The 21,997-nt window shown below is 39.5% G+C and overlaps 4 protein-coding genes across 5 annotated transcripts; 2 read left to right on the top strand and 2 right to left on the bottom strand.

Moving 5' to 3' along the window:
- Window positions 1-111: 111 nt before the first annotated feature.
- Window positions 112-2,109, bottom strand: LOC130715203 (gluconokinase). Of its 2 annotated transcripts, none has more exons than XM_057565281.1 (4): window positions 1,955-2,109; window positions 1,824-1,866; window positions 912-991; window positions 112-794 (listed from the first exon to the last, which is right to left on the bottom strand). In XM_057565281.1, exons 1-4 carry the CDS (start codon window positions 1,968-1,970, stop codon window positions 370-372), a joined length of 564 nt encoding a protein of 187 aa, XP_057421264.1. In that variant the 5' UTR covers window positions 1,971-2,109; the 3' UTR covers window positions 112-369. The 2 variants fall into 2 exon arrangements, with proteins under 2 accessions (XP_057421264.1, XP_057421263.1); XM_057565280.1 differs by having other exon boundaries at window positions 912-1,698; window positions 1,955-2,064.
- A 1,222-nt stretch (window positions 2,110-3,331) lies between these two features.
- Window positions 3,332-5,981, top strand: LOC130712597 (PKS-NRPS hybrid synthetase cheA-like). The gene is made up of 3 exons (XM_057562424.1): window positions 3,332-4,242; window positions 4,337-5,489; window positions 5,919-5,981. The coding sequence occupies exons 1-3, from the start codon at window positions 3,332-3,334 to the stop codon at window positions 5,979-5,981; spliced, it is 2,127 nt and encodes a 708-aa protein (XP_057418407.1).
- Window positions 5,982-6,545: 564 nt separating this feature from the next.
- LOC130712596 (uncharacterized) lies at window positions 6,546-7,391 on the top strand. The gene is made up of 4 exons (XM_057562423.1): window positions 6,546-6,905; window positions 6,990-7,091; window positions 7,174-7,239; window positions 7,332-7,391. Exons 1-4 carry the CDS (start codon window positions 6,546-6,548, stop codon window positions 7,389-7,391), a joined length of 588 nt encoding a protein of 195 aa, XP_057418406.1.
- A 792-nt stretch (window positions 7,392-8,183) lies between these two features.
- On the bottom strand, window positions 8,184-9,256 carry LOC130712595 (protein MAIN-LIKE 1-like). Its single transcript, XM_057562422.1, has 3 exons — window positions 8,893-9,256; window positions 8,274-8,811; window positions 8,184-8,199 (listed from the first exon to the last, which is right to left on the bottom strand). The coding sequence occupies exons 1-3, from the start codon at window positions 9,254-9,256 to the stop codon at window positions 8,184-8,186; spliced, it is 918 nt and encodes a 305-aa protein (XP_057418405.1).
- Window positions 9,257-21,997: the final 12,741 nt, after the last annotated feature.

Here is a 21,997-nt window from a genome sequence, read left to right as displayed (position 1 = left end):
CACATATTTGATATTAGAATTTAATTTTTTTATTAGGCAAATGTTAGTTGTTAATTGTTAGTAAATTAGTTCCTTAGCCAAGGTTTGAACCCTGACCCTTCACCTTACAAATTGCGGAAAAGTCATCTGTTGGTAGGATATGTAATGTAATAGTGGTATCCAATCGAGATTAGTTTTATCCTCATAGAATGAGGTAGTCATGTCAAAAACACAAGAAAAAAGAAAAATATAAAAGGAAAGAAATTGAAGTACATGAATCGAACTAGTCCTCTTTTTTTTGTATCATCATTTTCTTCCTTTTTGTGTGTACAACAACAGTTCAAATTAACCTGAGTTGGTGATCCACTTTACTGATGAGGCTCAACACAATCATGGTTGAAAACAGCCCTGAAACTGGTGCATTTTTTTAATGTTGTCGATAATAGATTGAGGACGAAGAGTAGCATCAACTCTAAGTATTCCCTCAGACTCATCAACACTAAGCAAATCTATCTGAGATTGCAGAAGAGAAGCAGGCATATAATGTTTTCCTTCTGCAGCTCTCTTATTTAACCGAACACTTAGCACCTCAGCTGGAGCATCCAATAGAATGAAGTTAACAGCACTTGCATAACTCCCCCATTTATAATCAGATTCAGCTGATCTAAGTATTTCTCTATATTCCTTCTTCAAAGCAGAGCAACCAAGAACCACACCTGTTTTGTTAATTAAGTGTTTTCTAATGGCATCTCGCAGCGATTCAAGCCACGGCATCCGGTCCTCATCTGTAAGTGGGATTCCAATGCGCATCTTTTCTGTGTTGTAGAGGACAAAGGAAACAGATAGAAACAAGTGAGGGAGTTAATGAGTCTATATTATCAGCCAAAGATGCATTGAGTTTGTACAATTGTGCATACACATCATGTACACACCTTTGTTTGATTGAGAATGAAAATCATCAGCATCAAGAAACTTATATCCTGTCTCTTTTTCCAGCCTTCGACCTATTGTGCTGTTTAAAATTATCCAACAGCTAAGTTTTTCTGAGAAAAATCTTAACAAATCAGGGTCTAGTATGTTTTTTTTTTGTCTAGTACCACATATATCCTCCAGGGGTAACATTCAGAACGGGTATTAAAAGCAAAGTATGTTTGATTTTGCTTGATTTTCACACAAAAACTCACATTTTTAGATTATAAAATCTCAAAAAAAATTCTTAGAACTGGTTTAAAAAGAACAAACAAATCCATACACTGAATCAGTTAGTTTTTTTTTTTCTTTTTCTGAATCAGTTAGTTATTTTAAGGAAAATATTATCCAGACACCCCTACATCCGAATTAAAACGAGAGTGAAATCAGGATTGTCTGAAAAAATACACTGAAAAAATCAGATGTATGTCTGGGTTATCTATAGTATTTGGGTATTCAAAAATCAGGATTGTTATTTAACCAAAATTACTAAAGACATAGAGAGAGTACTTGTATTCAATTTTGTGCAATAGGTTCTCTTGGTTCAAATAAATTTGGGTCTCTGTAGCCTGTCAGTCGGCCGGGATAACAAACGTAACGATTTTCTAATCAAAGATTACTCGAGGTGCCAACAGATTCTATAGCCTCTAAGTTCCTTCTAGTTTGTTGCATTCCCTTCCTATCCGATCCCCAAGAAACCCAACCTCAATGAAGGATCATCTATTTGCAAGTAGAAGATTGAGAAAAAACCTAAATTTTCCAAGACAGCAAAATAACAAAATAAGAACAAAATGAAGGATCTATAAAAAGAGAAGTACAAAATGAAGTGATTATCTTATCTGAGGTTTAGCCATTAGATGGATTTGGAGACTTACGTTTTTCCAGCTCCGCTGACACCCATGATCACGATTACTGCACCTGCCAAAATACAAATGCATTAACGTTTTCAATTTGAGATGTGAATTTAATTGTGTACAAGTACGTTGAGGAATAGTAATTCATTTACCGTTGCTTGAAGCCATAGCGGTGTATGGGACGCAGAGATCAGAAAAATTGTATCCTTTGACTTTGAGAATTGAACAATAGAGAGGAACAGAAGGTATAGACAAATGATAATATCTCAAAATCACATTTGTTGGAGCCCTGGATTTGGCACCCAGGGCTTAGAAATGCCACCCCAGATTTTTTAAAAAATGTCAAAACTACTCTTTCGGACACAGGGTATCCGTAACACTTCGGAATCCAAAGTTTCGAATAATACCTTGTTGAATCTGACACTTAAATGACAGACATAATTCGGAACCCTACTATCCGAAGTACTTCGGATTCTTTGAGTCCGAAAACCTGTCGCACACTGCCACCTTTTGAGCACCATTACTCCTCCACCACCAACTCCATCACCATTACTCATCCACCACCAACCCCATCACCACCCCCCATTACAATCAGATTCAAAAAACTCCACCACCACCACTCTTCCTCTTCTTCCTCCACGTTTGTTTTCCTCCCCCTCACCACCATCTCCTTCCAAGTTCCACTTGCTCCACCCTCAACCACCATCTCCTTCCAAGTTCCACCTTGCTACCAAGTTCCTTCTGGTAATTTTCATTTCTCTCCCCCTTCATATCCTGCTTTACTTATCATTGTAGTTACATTTCATTGTTGTTTGTTGGAAGTTCGTTTTGCACCACCATTGTTTGCTTGTATTTTGATGCTGTCGAGCTTGATACGGATTGTCTGTGTCCGAACTAGTTCGGATTGTCTCTATCCGAATCGTTTCGGAATCACAATATCCGAAATAGTTAACCAGTTGTAGTTTTTTACATGCAGGCTGAATGACCGAACCGTACCTATATGAAGAAGATTTACTGGTTGATGCCGCATGCGATGCCGCATGCGGTTCTGGGAATGTTGAGCCTAGCAATATCATTCCGTGGGTGCCCCCTCGTATAAGCGTGGACGCCACACATTTATTTACAACTGACCAGGTATTCATTGAATAATTATTGTTGGAACATACTACTATGTATTTGGAAAATGATGTGATGATCATTGAATAATTAGTGATGGTTGGTAGGATGTTTTATTTCTAAAGCAATATGTTATCATTGAACAGATATTTGATACTCGTGATGAGCTTGAACAATGGGCTAAGAATGTTGGAAAGGCGAATGGTTATGTGCTGGTGATCGCAGGGTCTGACTATGCTATAAGTGGAGGAAAGGTATTTGTTACTATTAAGTGTGCGAAGCATGGTATTTACAGGCCATACAAGGACCCGAATACATTCAAGTACAAAAAGATCGCATCACAAAAGACTGATTGTAAGTTTAATCTCAAAGGACAACCTACGAAGGGTGATAGAATGTGGTGGCTGAAAGTGATGGATGGTAAACACAACCACGAACCAGCTAAATCACTAGTTGGCCACCCCTACGTTGGTCGACTAACAGAGGAAGAGAAGGGGCTTGTGGGCACCATGACTAGTACTTGGACTCCACCGAGACAAATACTAGCGGCATTGAAGGAAAACAATCCAAGTAACTTGACTACAATCACTCAAGTTTACAGTTGCAACAAAAGGTTTAAAAAAGAGGAGAGGGGACCATTGACAGAAATGCAACATTTGATGAAGAAGTTGGTAGAAGCCAAGTATGTTCACTTTGAAAGGCAACAAGCTGATTCAAGTGAGATTAGGGATCTCTTTTGGGCTCATCCTGATGCGGTCAGACTCTTCAACACATTCCCTCATGTGGTCATCATGGATTGCACGTACAAGACAAACAGATATCAGATCCCCTTGCTTGAAATGGTTGGTCTCACTTCTACGGGGTTGACTTTATCCATAGCATTTTGCTACATAGTTAGGGAGCACACAATTGACTATGTTTGGGCCTTGGAGTGCATGAAGTCTCTTATTGCCGATGATGCCAGATTACCTCAAGTGATTGTGACTGACAGAGATTTGGCTTTACTGAGTGCTGTTAAGCAATGTCTTCCCAATTGTACCAATTTATTATGCCGGTTCCACATAAACAAGAATGTGGAGGCAAAGTGCAAAGTGTTGATTGGCACGGATGATTTGGCCCTTTCAGTGATGGAGAACTGGAAATGCCTGATATATGCTGAAACAGTGGAACAATTTGATGAGGAATGGAAGGAAATGTGTGTCATGTGTAAGGACTTCCCAGATTTCATATCCTACATTTCTACTACATGGTTAAAGCACAAGGAGAAATTTGTGAGTGCGTGGACCAATTCTGTGTTGCATTTTGGAACAACAACGAGTAACAGGTAGAATGCACACTTTATTGGTTGTGATATTTTTTTCATTTCATAGTCTTGCTTTATTACCAGAAATTGATAGAGTATGATCTTTTGTATGCAGGGCTGAAAGTGCACACTCAACCTTGAAGAGGATGCTGAAAGACGACAGAGGTGACTTGTGCGCCTCGTGGGATGCAGTGGATAGGTTGACCACTGTACGACACAATGAAATCAAGGCATCATTTGAGCGCAGTATCAACCTTGTAGAACATCGTTTCAAGTTGCCCATGTATACAAATATCAGGGGATTTGTGTCCAGAAAGGCCATGCAACTCATGGAAGATGAACAGAACAGAGTGATGCGTGATGGTTGTGGATGCGCGTTCCAAGTTACCCATGGGCTTCCTTGTGCGTGTGCACTTCATAGTTATGATAGAATTCCGTATGAGGCAATCCATACTTTCTGGAAGATACTTGGTTGGGATCATGTACCCATTGGGAGTCAAGCCTCAAACCAAGGAGACCTCAAGTCAGAGATTGATGGCTTGACCGCTTATTTCAACACTTCGGATGTTGCGGGCCAAAGTATGCTAAGGAGGAAGGTAAAGGAGCTCTATTGTCCTTCTAGTAGTTCACTGTGTCCTCCTCAAGTGAAGATAAAGCCCAAGCGCTCGTCCAAGGCTATGGAGATTAAACCACCTAGTCAACAAAAACCATCCTTACAGCGTGATCCTTGTTATTGGGAACATGTTAACAATAGCCTCAAGCCAACACCTAACAAAGTCTCTTGTCCTCGAAACAAGAAGTCTAAGAAGAGCAAGCAGTCCTCCACCAGCATATACTTGGATGATTTGCCATCTTTCTTCCATCAATATATAGAAAAAGTCATAGATGTTATTGCAGATGGTAATTGTGGTTATAGATCAGTTGCTGCATTGTTCAGACCCGACATAGGTCAAGACGGTTGGCCTTTGATTAGGGAAGAGTTGCTTGTAGAACTCTCGGAGAATACCGCTTACTATAGCAACATATTTGGTTACGTGAGGGTTCAGTCTCTACAAAATCGTCTCATCCTTCCAATTGGTACAATTGCAACTGAAGACAAGTGGATGTCTCTACCGGAGATGGGGTACCTCATTGCTACGAGGTTTCAAGTTGTCTTCATCTCCATTTCACTAGACGGTTGTTACACTTATCTGCCATTGAGAGGAGGCGCCCCACCGGAAGTACATCCCGTTATAGCAGTTGGTCACGTCACCAACCACTTTGTTCAGGTATAACTTTTGTTAAGTACCTTACACTCGCTTGTCACGTTAAATTAGTATACTTTGTACTCAGCCACTTTGTTCTTATCTAAATTTATTGCTACACTCTCAAATGTAGCTCAAGCTAAAGCCGGGACATCCTATGCCAACAATAGCTCCCCAATGGCCGTTTTTGGCCAAAGAACCCACCGACCAATGGATCTTCCCGTATGCGACGCGTTTGGCTACATTTACGGCAGAATTGAATGCTTGGATTGATCCTACGGGTGGTCCTCAAGAGAATGTCTTTATAGACCTTGGAGAAGATTGAGACTAGGATTGATGTTTGTTAATTTGTATCTATGACATATGTACCACTAATTAGAAGTTCGAAGTATTATGATGTAGTATTAAACTGTTTCTCATGTGCATTTTATCTGTTTCTGCCCTGCAATGTAGCTGGTTATGAGAATTTGTGATTCTGCCTTCATTGTTTCTGGTACTGTCATTTTAGCTGGTTAAGCATATTTCGGAACTTTGGTTTCCGAAGTACTTCGGAAAGCTAATGTCCGTATTATTCGAGTCAGGTAAAATGCCACCCCATTTGTTTTCACCATTCGGAAGGCTCTAGTCCGAAAACTATAGTTCGGAACTACGGAGTCCGAAATGTTTCGGAAGACTCCTTTCCATTACCATGCCATATGCTTAAATTTGGCACCCCCAAGTTTAAACCATCTTCGACATTAAGGTTTCCGAGACATTTCGGAATTATAGGATCCGAAATGTTGCAATTCTTCACATGCTTCCATAAGTTGTCACGATGGACATTTACTTTCCGAACTACTTCGGAATCTTGGGATCCGAACTTTAATTTTTTTTCTCATTTTAATTTTAAATCTCTCCATCACTATCCACAACCAACCACAACCAACCTCATTACTCTCAACCAACCACAGCCAACCTAATTACTATCAACCACCAACAACAACCAACCCCATTACTCCTTCATCTATAAATTTGCTTGATTTAAGCTTTCTGGTATTCATCCACTCCTTTCATTCTTTCAACGAAACCTTCAGAATCAAAATGGAACAAGATTTTCCCACCTTCATCCGCCCTTGCAAACTCCGAGGCAACTCTTCTGCAAGTTCTCGTCCTCTCATTCCCGGCCCTGCTGGTGTTGTCCAGGCCGCCATGATTCAACGCAGCTCCACCACCGACGGACACCTCATTCCAACCCAACAATTTGTTAGGCGCGTCGTCGAAGACGGTCACGACACTGATCCCGATTTTCACTCCAATGCTTGGCTTTCAGCCCTGCAATTAGGCGGATCTGCAACTCCTCTGGGTTCCATCACTCACCATCTAGAAAGGGTCGATCTCATCGTCGCAGTTATCAAATCATGCACGCCAAACGGATTCGGCGATGTGTCAGTTACCCTGAAGGTATTTCCTCTCTTCCGCGTTCTTTTTCATCAATGTCATGGTATTTAAATGTCCTCTGATTTGCCATATGAGTTTGAGTTTCAGGATCCTACGGGCACCGTCGGTGCTAGTGTCCATCACAAGGTTTTCACTGAAAGCGAATTCGCGAAGGACATAAATGTTGGATCTGTTATGCTTATCCAGAAGGTTTATTATTTCTAACCGACTTGACTATTGTTTCTACTTCTTTAGACAAGTTGAACATTATTTCTTCCTTTTTTGCTTTTAGGTAGCTGTGTTTTCTCCTAGAAAATCTAATTGTTACCTGAACATAACATTGTCCAACATAGTTAAGGTATGAAAATCTTTTTTACACATATATAATTAAAATAAAAGTGACTGTGGATTTTTACACATCTCAATTTTCATTTATATGAATTTTCACAGGTATTCTCCAGTGACTGTGGACCTCCATCAGAAACATTCACCGACATTACAGAAGATTGATTAATGTTATTTGGCTAATTCTGAATTATTTGCAACTTTAAAAAATCCTTGACCTGAATTATGTAGGCTATGTTGCGTCCCTTGAATTATGTACGTTATTTTGCTTCAATTGGATTATGTGCGTTATTTTACTTCCCATTGGATTTTGTTTGTTATTTTACTTGATTTAAAAAGAGATAAAAATATAATCAAATCAAGTAAAGCGTGATAATGTGAAATCCAAACTAATAATGCGATAAAAGTACAGACCGATAATAAAGCGTGTATAAACTAATAGTGCGATAAAAGTACACATAATAATAATGTCACTGTCCCCTGCCCCTACGACCCACCCTACCCCTACGACCTCTGCCTCCGCCTCTGCCACCTCCTCTATCTCCACCTCCACCTCCGCCTCGTCCTCTGCCTCGACCCCTGCCTCCTCGTACACCAACGAAAGCGACGCCCTGGGTCCTGCTCAAGTCTCTGATAACAGTGAGGCACTTCTCTAATAAAGTGCGGGAGCGTGTATCTCTAGGGGGACCGTCGTCGACCTCAAGTCTCTGCTCTAGCAAATCAACGGCCCGACGCAAAGAAGCCTGAAAATAAATCAATATAAATGTTAGTAAACCGCATACACAAAACCACAAATGCATAAAGAAAATTAAGTTCACACTTACCACAGCACTGAGATCGGCCCTACTCTCATCCGGGATGATGAACCGGTGAGATACACCGGTGTACCAGTCCAGGTAATCATCTACTGCCGCTCCATCCACTATACTAGGGACCCCCTCTGGAATCAAGTGTGGCTCATAATCCAGGTATGCTGCATCAACGACCTCCACAGCATAACTCATGCCCATCACAACAGATGGGTGTCGCGGGATAGGCTGCACGTACCCAAACTGCCGCATCACTCGCTCAGGAAGATGAGGTCGCACGGCCGCCCGGATGGGAGTTCGGATGTAGCCTGAGTATAAAGCTCGGACGTCCAGCTCTCTGTGACTCCTGTGCTCCTCATACGGTGTCCATATGACGTCCTCTGCCGTCATCTCATCGAAGAGAACTCGCCTCTCCATCAGTCCTGCATGCCCAGCCCGTGACTCCATCCACCTGCACGCTCTGGGCTGGTCCTCCGTGTACTCGGGGACCTCAATCCGCTGAATAATGGTGGGTGGGAAGTGCTCAAACACCCAAGCTACCAGGAGGGAAGAACAACCGCTCATCTGCTTGGTCTTCCTCCGTGAGGCATGACCAAGTGCATCATACAGTGTAGCTAGTGCAATGGCGCCCCACGCATACTCTGACACCCGATCAAGGTGCTGCAGCATGCCGATCCAATGGACAGAAGTGTAGTGTCCTCCACTCTTGTTCGCAAACAAGGTCGAACCGAGGAGGTGAAGTAGCCACATCCGTGCTGCATGGTCATGCCGATGCTCTAAAGTACAACAAAGAAACCATTAATCATTTAATTCACATATAATAGTTGCAAATAAATTAAATATACAGTATAACTAACCAGTAAGAGCCCTAGAGTAAAGAGTCTGCAAGAACCCGAACCGCAAGCCAATGGTCTTCACCGCCTTAAACTCCATGATGTAGTCTGTGGCTACCCCTCCTAAGAGCAGAACACAGGTCTCCGCTGCCTGTTCTCTGCTGGCCTGTCCGGGAGTATAAAACCTAGCACCCATCGGCAAATGAAGTATAGATGACACGTCATCCAGGGTGATGGTCATCTCCCCGAATGGCATGTGGAAGCTGCTGGTATCCTCATGCCATCTCTCGACGAGGGCAGATAGAAGGGGTGTGTCTATCTCCGGATAGGTGCAACTGAAGAGCGGATAGAGTCCGGTCCCCTCCACACGCTGACGAACAGCGCTCATATCGTCTCCCTCGCCCTCACATGTCAGCTTTGCCAGCTTCATCCCAACGCTGGCAAACTTCAACACACCTCTATCGGGGTAACGCGGGTCGGTGCCTATAATATGATGCCACAGACACGGCGCAACGTGATGTGGGTAACAAACCAGAAGTGACAGATCATCAGGCCCCCTGGAAACGGTGCCTCTGTCTGGACTGGCACCTCATCCCGTCGTGCTCCAGCATCACCCTCAAGCTCCACACCAACCTCAGGCTCTACATCAACCTGAAGCTCCACATCAGCCTCATGCTCCACATCAACCTCATGCTCACTCTCTGCCGAACTCTGAGGAGTCATCTGACGAGAAGGCGGAGAAGGCTCGGGAGTCGTCTGACGAGAAGGCGGAGAAGGCTCGGGAGTCGTCTGACGAGAAGGCTCAGGAATCATCTCACAAGGGTCTCGACGCTCCTCATTTGATGTCCCACCAACATCCTGGTCCTCACCAAATCTGCCTCTGACTCTACGAAAAGAAGCATGCAGCCGTCTGTGGCGATCCTCAACATCATCCGGGGCTGTGTGGCGATCCTCAACATCCTCCGTGGCATCATGGGAGCTCCCTGCAACATGTGATTTCCTGCGCCCTTGGCTCTTCCTCTTAGCCATCTATGAAAAAATAATACTCATCAGATAATTGTAAAAGTACCAATTGATGAGCTTTATAACTGAATATTCATGCAATCAGCAAGAGATATGTACCAAGACAGATTATCAAGTATGTTGAGGATGTTTAGATCAACTTTTCTTTAAACATGATCAATAGTAAAAGAAACAATCAGAAGTGGAACAATGCAAGCATACTATATAAATCTGGTTACATCATTTGGAGTTGATAAGCTGATACAATGCAAGCATACTATATAAATCTGGTTACATCATTTGTGTTTAAATTGACTAAAAATACATCCACTCAAATGGCACAAGAGATCATAATTGTTCAAAAACACATTCATACTGTCTTGAAACATGCTCTGATGGAAATTTTCAATTGTGCTTCTTGTTCATGCTATAATATTAACAAGCAATATGTCATCGAAATATCCACTTGCACCACCTGCTGTGGCCCTTCAATTTCTCCAATTTCAACAAACTTTCTTTCTAAAATATCTCATATTTCAAAAATATATATCCAACCTAGCTTAGTAAGATTTCTCAGTTGTATCTTGGTGACTGTTTGGTTCTAGTTGATTCTCTAGATACTTGCTTCTCTGAATCAGTAAATGTGAAGGTTCTTGGTTTCATTGTGTATCTACTATCTGGAGAGCAATTTCCTCATCTCAGAATGAGGATACAAAGGAAATTCCTTGACAGAGATACAGATTGTGTATATAAGTGGTTGGAGAAAAGGCTTTTAGGGAGCATAATGAAATCAGATAGTGGGGTGAATCATTTCCAATGGTTAACTTCTTCATACAGTGTATGGTAGGATAGACATCCTGCATTTTCCCCATCCTCCCACAATATTTCTTACTGGTTTCTTAGTCTATTGGCTATCAATTTCTTGATTAAATATCTTTTGAACACCCTCTCTATTTTTCACTCAGTCTTCACTCCTTGCATATCCCAACAGTTTACCATAGCATAACTCTTTTCTTACTATGCCACTCCATTATCATTTGAAATATCTAAGTTTCATGATCTCATTCTTTTGTATTAAATTTTACAGAGACAATTTCAAACAAAGGTAAAAACACCACCAACAATGAATTTTATTCTGTGTCTTGTATCACCATCCTCTGAACAACAGACAAAAGAATTGCAACAGCACATTTTCAACTCCGCACTGCTATCCCTTGATACTGCTTTTTTGCTATTTGATATACATGTAATGTTGATGGGGAAACTGGAGGGCAATGAAAAACTGGAGTTTCAGCCCTGTAATTAGGCTTTCAACAAACTTTCTTTCTAAAATATCTCATATTTCAAAAATATATATCCAATCTAGCTTACAACTTGCTAACAAGTTACAGTACAAAAAAATCCAAAGTAAACCATAAAGATAACAACAATCATCAATATAGCAGCAACCTATGTAACCTGAAAAGAGTAATGGTTATTTATATAGCAGCAACCTATATAGCAGCAAAAGTTAGCAACAACCTAGTAATGGTTATTTATATAGCAGCAACCTATATAGCAGCAACCTATAGCAACAACTTCCTATATTTATTGTTCCACAGCTACCATTTCATGCAAATCAAAAGTTATGCTAGAAAAGAGTAATGGTTCTGTCTCAATTATTCATGAGATTGAGAGTAAGTGTACCTGAAACAAGATCAGTCAAGTTCTCCCTTTGTGCTCAATCAAATCTTTTTGCTCAAGTTCTTAAGTTCAGAGGGGAATTTCACAGTTTCAACTGCTTGCCTATCAAAAAAAACTAATGGATCAATGTTAAGAAAAATAAATGCAAACATGGTAGATAACAGGTGAGAAAATGCAGCTTCCAGAACTCAAAACTCCAAAACTCAGGGTAGATAACAAATAGTGAAAGGGATGTGAATTTCAATTCGTTCTGGGGTGTGAAAACATGGTGCCCGTACATGAATTTCAATCGTTTTTCATATCAAACATGAATTAGTATAGGATTCGAATCCGCACCAAACCGCACAATAAACCCTAATACCCTAATACCAAACCGCACCCAACGAATCGAATCCGTAACCCAAAAAACAAGATGATGATGAATGAAGGGAGAGCTCTGATGATGATGAAGATGAACGAAGATTACCTCTATTGAGGAATCCCAGTTCCAATTGACGAAGAAGATGATGAAGGGAGAGCTCTGATAGAGGGCTTCGGAAATGGAAGTTCAAGAATGGTTTCGGAATGAAATGGGAAATGAGCCCGTGTTTTGATTTAATAATAACATCCTTCGGAACTTTATTATCCGAAGCATATCGGAATTGAGCAATCCGAAGTACATCGAAAATGGTTAGTCCGAACTAAAACACGGAGGGGCATAATAGTATTTCCCCACTTTTAAGTGGGGTGGCATTTCTAAGCCCTGGGGTGCCAAATCCAGGGCTCCATTTGTTGTCGTACTCATGTAATCCTAGTGAAATAAGAGTTAAAGAGGTTAGTGTATCAAATTGATTTCCGCCACATTATTAATTATGTTTTCATTTAATTAAAATTAAAAAAATGCAACAGCTTGTCTTATGGGCTATGATTGAGTCTCAGTTTAATTTTATTTCATAGAACTTAAACTCATAAAATAAGAAATAATGTTAGATGAACACTTGATATACACGAAGTGAGAATAGGAAGAGAGAACAAAGAAATAAAAGATATAGAAGATGATGATATACGATATGAATAAAAAAGAGCTAGGATTTATATATAAAAAAAAGATAATGCAAATGTAAGAGATTTTTTTTCCTAAGGTTCATAATCCATTCAAGACTCAAAGGGTTATCTAATGACACTTACAACATGCGAGACGAGTGATATCGTAATGCAACACATAAGCAATCAAAGGAACAAGCATGCACACTTAAACAACAAAGTTTAACATCAGTTAAAAACATGATGTAAAAACCCTAAGGGTCATACAAAGGCCCCTAAACCTCCAAAATAGCAAAGAGAAACTGGTTGACTTATGAGCGGATAAGCGTTGTCTTCAATTTTAAACAACGCTCCAGTTTTAACAACTCTATCGGAGTTACATTTGTGCATCTACCAAAGAAGCTCAAATGTTGCTTCAGCGACATCAACAGGGGACAAACCAACACCTCTTAAGGTTAGGAGTAGTAGGTAAGCGTTTGTAGAAGCAGGAACAAGGCGGAAAAGATTGAAGTAGCTGAGACAATGATGAAACAACCGTACCAATGAAGAAGGAGGTGGACATGAGCGTAGGACGGTGGAGTGGCTGGAGCCGGCTGCCGTGGATAGTGGTACAGTGAAGCAAAGGACGACGGGGAGCACTCACAAAACTCCACAATCACCCTAAACTCCACTTCAAAAACTAGTCAAACACAGGCAAAAGCTCTCACCGTTAACCCAGATCTATGCTAGAAAAGATAGAGCACGGGATAGCATCAGATATGGGTGGCAACATAGGACTGACAGTGGTGGTGCTCACAGATTTGTGGCGGTGGGGTGGGGGTCTGTCGAAACAACACGGGATCTGCAGCAAAGCTTCTAGTGGAAGAAGTGGTAGTGGAGGTGGCCAAGATGGAAGAAGGGCAGCGGGGACAGATGAACATCATGGCCAGAGGAAGGGGATGAAACTCAAATGTAATTCCGGTTCTCGCACAGGACAGATGTTCTACGCGATGCTGGGACAACCGGTTCGACAACTGACTAACAGTAACAAAACCAGCAAAATAATAAAGAAGAACACATAGGATTGGTAACCCAGTTCGGTGAAACTTCACCTACGTCTGAAGGGTTTGCACCCAAAGAAAGGAAATTCACTATCTCAAGATTCAGGAATTACAGACACTCATGAACACCACAATTCATAGTTCACTTCCTAATCTACCCAGTGTATTTCTACTTAGTATCTCAACCTAAGTATGAGAGCCCCTCTCACTTTCTCTCAATCACTGCCACAGTGATTGGTAACAAACAATCAACAATCAGAGTTTTTAGAATCAAAGAACACAGAACACAACTTTGCTTTATAGAATCAGTGAGCAAAGTTTGTTCACAAGTAAATAAGGACAAAGAACAATGAACAACCCTAAAACCCTTGATCTCTCTAAATTAGCTTCGGTGGTCTTCATGTTTTAGGTCTTCATCCTTTTATATACTTCAGCAGCAGCAGCATAGGCACTAGGGTTAGCATGGGCTGAAGTAACAGATTGCAACAACCATCAAATCAAAACTGAATCTCCAAAGATCTTGTTGCGTTTTTCCTAAGTAAAGATAGAAACAAATCTTTTATCAAAGATTGTTTCAACAAATAAAAACCCTTCTGGTACAGCTACTTGAACCTCAAGTAACTTATTAAAACGTATCTTCATAAGATCTTCAAGGGCCCACAATCACGTTCCAAGCAAAGGACCGATGCCCTAGCTTCACGAAATCAGATGCCAAGGCATCTGCTTCGACATCAGGTTGTTTTTTACTAAATGCAAGACAACAAAGTAACAACAATCTCCCCCTTTGTCAAATTTTGTCTAAAACAACTCACTGATCAGAGAGGGTAAACATAGAGAACCAAAGCACCTCCTTAGCAGCAGAACTCCCCCTTAAATGATGCACCACACTAACAACAATCATACTCCAAAAGGCATAGTTGGAACAAAGAACATAGCAGCAAAACACACTAGCTATCCAACAAAAGCAAACTAGTAAACCAGTAGCAACTTTAACATAAAACAGTAGCAGCTTGGAGTACTACACAACCAGTTACTTTCCTTGTCTTGAAAGTGTCTTCAAATTATTACAAACCAAAGCTACCAAGTAGGAAAACATAGTCTTCACAGCAACAGAAATAACACAGATTCTTCACCAAACTACTCCCCCTTTTTAACATAAATCTTGCAAAAGGGTCTTCAGCATAAACAAACCATCACTACTAAGACCAGAATGACAACAATTCATGAACATTTTCAATAACTGACTTCTTACAACCGGTAGATGATTAAGAACCCAAGGTAGATTGATGGATTTGGAGATCAAGTTCAGATGTGTCAACAATGGGGTTAGGATTTCCAACAGAGGGTTCCATATTCACATCTGAAGTAGTCTCAACTAATGTCTCAAAAATGGGGTTCAAGATTGGGAACAGAAACAGATTCAACTGATATCTCATGAATCACACTAGGCACAATAGCATTAGGATCTTCACTTACAGATTCACCTATGCTTGCATGAACAGTTGTTGGCGCATTTGAGACTTCAAGAGAACTTGCAGCAACAAATTTCTTCCTCCACTCCTTCATAATATCTACACCAAAACTCTGAGATTTAAGAAGAGCAACATCCTTTGAATATGATCTATTCACTCTAGATGGTTGTGGAGACATCTCTTCCTCGCTGAAGAGCTTGACTCTAACTCCTTCTTTAGGTTTCCACTCTTTCCTTGCTGGAGCTACTTGTGGATTAGTCCTTGGTTGATCATGAAACTGAGGATATCCATATAGCTTATAACAGTAGGGCCTTATATGACCAAGTTTTCCACAGTGGAGACATCTCCAAGTAGATTTCTTGGATTTTATGAACTGAGAGTACACATGTCGTACAGAATGATGCAACATTGGGTCTGGCATTGGTTGCTTAGTTTTCTTAGCAGATGAAACAGACTTATTTGCATTCTTGTAGCTGAAGCATATCCCTTCCATATCTCCAACTGTTTTCCCAACTTCCAGAATCTCCTCTAACACATTAGTACTATTATTCATCATACGAATAGACTTTGTCATACCTTCAAGCTTGGAGTTCAAAAGAGTAACTTCCTCTTGTAAGCTACCATTGATGATTAGAAGTTGCTTCTTTTCCGCAAGTAGATTATTGACGTTCTTTACTTCTTCATGCAAACTAGCATTAGTGCTCTGAAGCTTCTCATTCTCAGCACGCAACTTGCTGATGGTCTTTACTTCTTCTTGCAAGCTGGAGTTATTACTCTGAACTTGCTTCTTCTCAGCAACCAAATCCTTGACTTCTTTTCTCATTTTCTCACCACACGTACATGATTCCACCCACTTAGCCAGCAACAATTTGTAGGTTTCAACTAGTTCATCCTCATCACCATCACTTGACTCAGCATCAGAATAACACTTTCCAATGAGAGCCTTTTCATGAATAGCCTTGGTTGTATCATTCTCAGGTTTGCCCTTGAGTTAAATTCAGTATTCTTCACATTGTCTGACACATTGTCCAGGACATTTGTATTTGACGTTCTTCCCAAACTCTTCAACGCTTTGTTAAGAAATGATATAGCTTCTGCAATACTTGCATCAGTATCCTTCTCCTTCTGATCTTCATCTTCTTTAGTGTTGGACACAAAAGTTATAATCTTCGCCTTCTTCTCAGATCTACCATTAAGTGATGTCTCAAAGGTTTGCAAGGAACCAATGAGTTCATCAACCTTGATGTTACTGATGTCTTGGGCTTCTTCAATGACAGTTACCTTCATATCAAACCTCTTGGGGAGAGACCTGAGAATCTTTCTTGCTAACTTTTCTTCAGACATGGGTTCCCCTAGGGCAAAATAAGTGTTGGCTAGATCCCTTATACGCATGTGGAACTCATATATGGATTCATCCTCATTCATCTTCATAGTTTCAAACTGAGTTGTAAGAAGCTGAAGCTTTGACATACGAACTCTTGATGTTCCTTCATGGGCAGTCTTGAGAATCTCCCATGCTTCCTTAGCCACAGTACATGTGTTGATTAGCCTGAACATATTTTTGTCAACTCCATTAAAAATAGCATTCAAGGCTTTGGAGTTTCCAAGAGCTTTGTCATCTTCTTTCTTTGTCCACTTTTCTTCAGGCTTCAATTCAGTTGTGGATGGTATCACAGGATGTTTCCACCCCTTGACTATTGCCTTCCATGTTATACTGTCCATAGATTTGAGAAACACCATCATTCGAGCCTTCCAGTAGTCATAATTTGTACCATCTAAAATTGGTTGCATCTATAGATTGATCTTCTTCCATCCATAATGTTGTCCTCGAGAACAGAATATATTCCCTGGAGCTCACCCAACATAATAGGGTGCCTGCTCTGATGCCAATTGACAGATGAACATCATGGCCAGAGGAAGGGGATGAAACTCAAATGTAATTCTGGTTCTCGCACAGGACAGATGTTCTACGCGATGCTGAGACAACCGGTTCGACAACTGACTAACAGTAACAAAACCAGCAAAATAATAAAGAAGAACACAGAGGATTAGTAACCCAGTTCGGTGAAACTTCACCTACGTCTGGAGGGTTTGCACCCAAAGAAAGGAAATTCACTATCTCAAGATTCAGGAATTACAGACACTCATGAACACCACAATTCATAGTTCACTTCCTAATCTACCCAGTGTATTTCTACTTAGTATCTCAACCTAAGTATGAGAGCCCCTCTCACTTTCTCTCAATCACTGCCACAGTGATTGGTAACAAACAATCAACAATCAAAGTTTTTAGAATCAAAGAACACAGAACACAACTTTGCTTTATAGAATCAGTGAGCAAAGTTTGTTCACAAGTAAACAAGGACAAAGAACAATGAACAACCCTAAAACCCTTGATCTCTCTCAATTAGCTTCGGTGGTCTTCATGTTTTAGGTCTTCATCCTTTTATATACTTCAGCAGCAGCAGCATAGGAACTAAGGTTAGCATGTGCTGAAGTAACAGATTGCAACAACCATCAAATTAAAACTGAATCTCCAAAGATCTTGTTGCGTTTTTCCCAAGTAAAGATAGAAACAAATCTTTTATCAAAGATTGTTTCAACAAATAACAACCCACAATTAAAACCCTTCTGGTACAGCTACTTGAACCTCAAGTAACTTATAAAAACGTATCTTCATAAGATCTTCAAGGGCCCACAATCACGTTCCAAGCAAATGACTGATGTCCTAGCTTCACGAAATGCTTCGACATCAGGTTGTTTTTGACAAAATGCAAGACAACAAAGTAACAACATCAAACACAAAAAACTCCCTTATTTGGGTATTAAATCAACCTATTGTGGAAGAAAACCCACCTATTGTGGGAGAAACCTTCGAAGCAAGAAATGAAAACTTCGTAGAGGAGGAGAAGAGGCTCCCCAAGGGGGAGGAGCCCCCAATGGGAGAAGATGACATTGTATGTGGGAAACCCTAGCAGAGAGTATAAAAATGGCGAGGAAGGACCCTTTGAATAGTGTAAGAGAAAATGAAGAGTTAATGAATCACTACTCAAAAATAAGCGCAGTACATGTTTGATTTCGCTTTGTCCTAAAGACAAATGTGATTTCACGTATCACAATGTATCAACGGAGAAGTTTGAATTTGTCAATTTGAGTTTAACGTGGACCAAAGAAGCAATATTTTTCACTTCAACTTCAACGTGAATCCAGATTGATCAGTTCAACAAAAATATAGAGAAATCTAAGAATTCAAGAAATTTGAAATCCTAAGGAATTCAATTGAGTCAATGGAATTTCTTGGATATTCGATTCTCTTGTTGGAATAAAATTATTAAATTCCTTCAATTGTAAAATTATATTTTATGTTTGTATGGCATAATTGAATATCCTCTATTTAGTTTCTTTTTATTTTAATAAAATGATGATCATTTTCATTTCCAAAATTTAAATAATTAGATTTTGTTCATAAAATAATTTAATTACTTTTTTCATTTATAAAAAACTGATCATAATTTTCCCGATTTAAACAAAAAAAAAACTGATCATAAATGAAAGTTTATAAAAATTAACTATAAACAATTAATCATTTTAAATGCAGTAATTATATAGACTCGTTTCTTATAGAAAATATATTGATAATTATTTTTACAATTAAAATTATATTTCTTACAAACAATATTGATACCAAATTATTTTTTAGTTACATATGGAAGAAAAAACAACAAAGAAAAAAGTCACTATTTTATTCCGTTATGAATCAGAGACACAATCAAACAAGATGAAGGTAGTCGCCAAACCTGGCGTTGCAAACTATCCTGAGTCGCTTGGTGAGCCAGCATGTCTCCAACTTGGTTGTTCTCCAACGGAATCTGAACAATTGTGAAAAAAAATCAGATTATTCTGATAACTTATGTTTTTACCACATTTAAATCTAAATAAACTTGCCCGATGGAAGAATAAACTGTTAAGTCTGAACATATAGCTAAAAATGCATTATGTTAGTTTTGATGATAACAATGATAAGGTTATAAGCATATTAAGTGAACAAGTACTTAAACATAATGTTTTGAAATTTCAAGTACAAATCCCTCTCAAGCACTAACTCTTCAAGCTCAAGAAACTTAGTCTGACTTCTGGATTGTCTTACCTTAGAAGCCAACATTGTCTACCTCTCAATGTCATGACATTGTCTAATTCATTTTGGCATGGATCATCTGACTATTGGAACATATAGTCTGAGAGTTTGCATCTTCTTAAAATAGTACTATGAAGACCTAGGACCAAAACAAGACAGATGACCTCTATCATAGGTTACGTCTTGTGAAAGGAGAAGTCCTTGAGAATGAGAGTAGTAACAAGGATACAAGAAGGGGGTTGAATTGTGTTTGTATAAACTTTTCGTTGGTTAATAACTTTTAATCATTTTAATTTACAATGTTCCATTAGACGACAGTGCAACCAATAGATATTGTGAACAAGACGGTTAGAAATGATTTAAGACGCGCACTTATAATTTTATCATTGTTTACCCAATCATAGGCTACGTCTAGTCCTTGACATTCCACCAAGATTTCTATTAGGTATTAATAAGGACTTCTCCTGCAAATATTAATCAAGGACTACTCCTATTAGTATTAATAAAGAAATCCTCCTCCGTAGAAGAGAAATCTAGTAAAAGAGAAATTTTGAAAACGTGAGTGCCAAGTGTGTGTTGTTGACCAACATATGTATTCGGAGGGTTATGTTGGTAAAGACATATCACAATTCACAACCTCTCACAAGGTAAAGTTTTGATTTTCGCCGTGATGTGAGGATTATGTTGGTGAGCGATTTATAAGACATAAGTACATTCACAAGCGACTTTTGATTCCAAAAACATGAACTATTGGAAGGAAAATCCACTCAAATTTTATCCATAAAAAAATGTTGTTGCAACAGCTATAAGCTTAATGTATTTGCACATGATTAGCGTAAAGTAATAATTTTATAATTAATGATTTACCAAGCAAAGCAAATTTAAAATAATTTTTTTTGATAAATTGGTGGGCCCAATTTAAAATAAATTTTAATCATTAAAATAAATAGAAATGTATATTTTAGATGCAAAACATATCCCCTAAAAAAACATATCTGAAAGTAAATTGGTTTCAAACATATTACAAACATCGTTAAGAAAAAACATATTACAAACATCTAAATTCCTGTCCTGTCTTAAAGTTAAATCTAAATTATTCTAAAAAAAAGTTAAATCTAAATTATTCAATCAAAAGATTTCCAAAAAAAAAAAAAGAATTCAATCAAAAGATATTTTCCAACAAGAATTTCGCTCCCTCTCAATCAGTAGTCACAGCTTTCTCTGACTGTTACCCAAAATTTCGAACTCTCAAGGAAACGCTTCCTCACCAATTAGGGTAGTGTTTGTGATCAACATCATCATTCATCACCATTCTCTCATACGTTTCAAACCTTCAACCTTTTCCTTTTGTTCTTCCATGCAGTTCAAGTATCGTGCCATCGACAACATGTCACAACCATCGCCTCCGTCATCAACCACGCCGTTCCCTCCTTTCTCCGATCAACCACTGGGAGGTGAGAGTCCAAAACCTGTTTGCATGTTTGTACAGAAAAGAACAACGTTTTTTACGTTGGTTTTTTTTCCAGGTGCGGGTGGTTTTACGAGGATGTTTCCTCCGACGATGACTATGAGTGCTAGAGGAGCATTGCAGAGAGAGGTGGAGAAGGAGTTGATAAGGCGGGAGATCATCTCCGGAGAGATGGCGCGCCGGCGGGAGCTGGAGGAGGAGGTGAGAAGGGAGCTGGCATTGGAGAGAAAGTTGGGGATCCCAATGCCAGAGATGTTCTTGAACACAGTTGCACTAGATGTCATGCCACCACCACAACTTTGTACCTTGGACCTTGCGGAAATCAAAGAAGCTAATAACCAAGATCAAATGCAGGTCAGTTTCTTTCTACCAGTATTGTCAAATAGGGATTATAGATTATAGTGGTGCTATAGCGAAGTGCTTTGAGGGCTCACTGCTGCTCCGCTATTTTCTGCTTTGAGGACTCGAAATAACGGATTTTTAGCTTTAATATCCGCTACAACACTGCTTTTTACTTCTCTAATGTTATATATTATAACTCTATAGCATTCCTGATATTTCTTTGTCTATATTATTTCTTATCACATGGTTTGCAACAAAGAAGGGGATGTGTTTTAAGTTTATACATTCCTGGCAGATGATGGATATGAATATGATATTAGTTTAAGTGCTTGATAGAACTTTTTTGTTTTTAAGCTGTCAAATACGAAAATGTTTTATTCACACTTTTAGATAGATAGGAATATAAGAGCCAAGAGAGAGAAATGAGTGATATGATTATGTGATATGATGAGAAATACAGGGAGAATAGGAAGAAAAATGAGTGAAAATGAGATGAAAGAGAAAGGGATGTGTGAATAAATCATTATTACTGTCAAATTTTCTTTGATTAAGTAGCTTCTCCTATTTTCTTGGCTAGCCAAATACATTTTCTCCAAATTTGCCTTTCTATAACTGCACTGGCAATAAAACAATGTTATGTGATCACCATATGTATGCCATATTGTCTAACTGGCCATTGAGTATACTGTATGATATTTGGTTTGAGTATCTATCACATTGCAGGCTAATCCAAACCCTGATCGTTGTGATGCAAAGCGCAAAGCAGAGGCACCTGCTGTTAATGACAGAACGTGTTCTCGACTGATGAAAAAACCCAAGAAGGAGTGGAGATGCGCACTATGTGAAGTCAGCGCCACCGATGAGAGTGGTTTGAACGCGCACTTTCGCGGTAAGAAGCACAAGGCCAAGGAAGCACTGGTGGGTGGGAAGTTTGGTAAGAGCATTAACACATACATCACGGTTC

This window comes from Lotus japonicus, chromosome 4 (assembly GCF_012489685.1).
Source record: "Lotus japonicus ecotype B-129 chromosome 4, LjGifu_v1.2".
NCBI lineage: Eukaryota > Viridiplantae > Streptophyta > Magnoliopsida > Fabales > Fabaceae > Lotus > Lotus japonicus.
Note: the sequence above shows the minus strand (reverse complement) of the source record. Positions and strands in the feature narration are given on the sequence as shown.

What these genes read in the sequence shown, in the direction of transcription:
- LOC130712595 (XM_057562422.1), bottom strand. Translation starts at nt 9,256, where the DNA reads ATGAGCGCTGTTCGTCAGCGTGTGGAGGGGACCGGACTCTATCCGCTC. An exon ending in TTACTCTAGGGCTCTTACTG is followed by an intron (nt 8,812 to 8,892) that starts GTTAGTTATACT and finishes GTTGTACTTTAG; the next exon opens with AGCATCGGCATGACCATGCA.
- LOC130712596 (XM_057562423.1), top strand. Translation starts at nt 6,546, where the DNA reads ATGGAACAAGATTTTCCCACCTTCATCCGCCCTTGCAAACTCCGAGGC. An exon ending in ATGTGTCAGTTACCCTGAAG is followed by an intron (nt 6,906 to 6,989) that starts GTATTTCCTCTC and finishes TTTGAGTTTCAG; the next exon opens with GATCCTACGGGCACCGTCGG. An exon ending in CTGTTATGCTTATCCAGAAG is followed by an intron (nt 7,092 to 7,173) that starts GTTTATTATTTC and finishes TTTTGCTTTTAG; the next exon opens with GTAGCTGTGTTTTCTCCTAG.
- LOC130715203 (XM_057565280.1), bottom strand. Translation starts at nt 1,101, where the DNA reads ATGTTACCCCTGGAGGATATATGTGGTACTAGACAAAAAAAAAACATA. An exon ending in TCATTCTCAATCAAACAAAG is followed by an intron (nt 795 to 911) that starts GTGTGTACATGA and finishes TCTACAACACAG; the next exon opens with AAAAGATGCGCATTGGAATC.
- LOC130712597 (XM_057562424.1), top strand. Translation starts at nt 3,332, where the DNA reads ATGGATGGTAAACACAACCACGAACCAGCTAAATCACTAGTTGGCCAC. An exon ending in GGAACAACAACGAGTAACAG is followed by an intron (nt 4,243 to 4,336) that starts GTAGAATGCACA and finishes TTTTGTATGCAG; the next exon opens with GGCTGAAAGTGCACACTCAA. An exon ending in TCACCAACCACTTTGTTCAG is followed by an intron (nt 5,490 to 5,918) that starts GTATAACTTTTG and finishes CCTGCAATGTAG; the next exon opens with CTGGTTATGAGAATTTGTGA.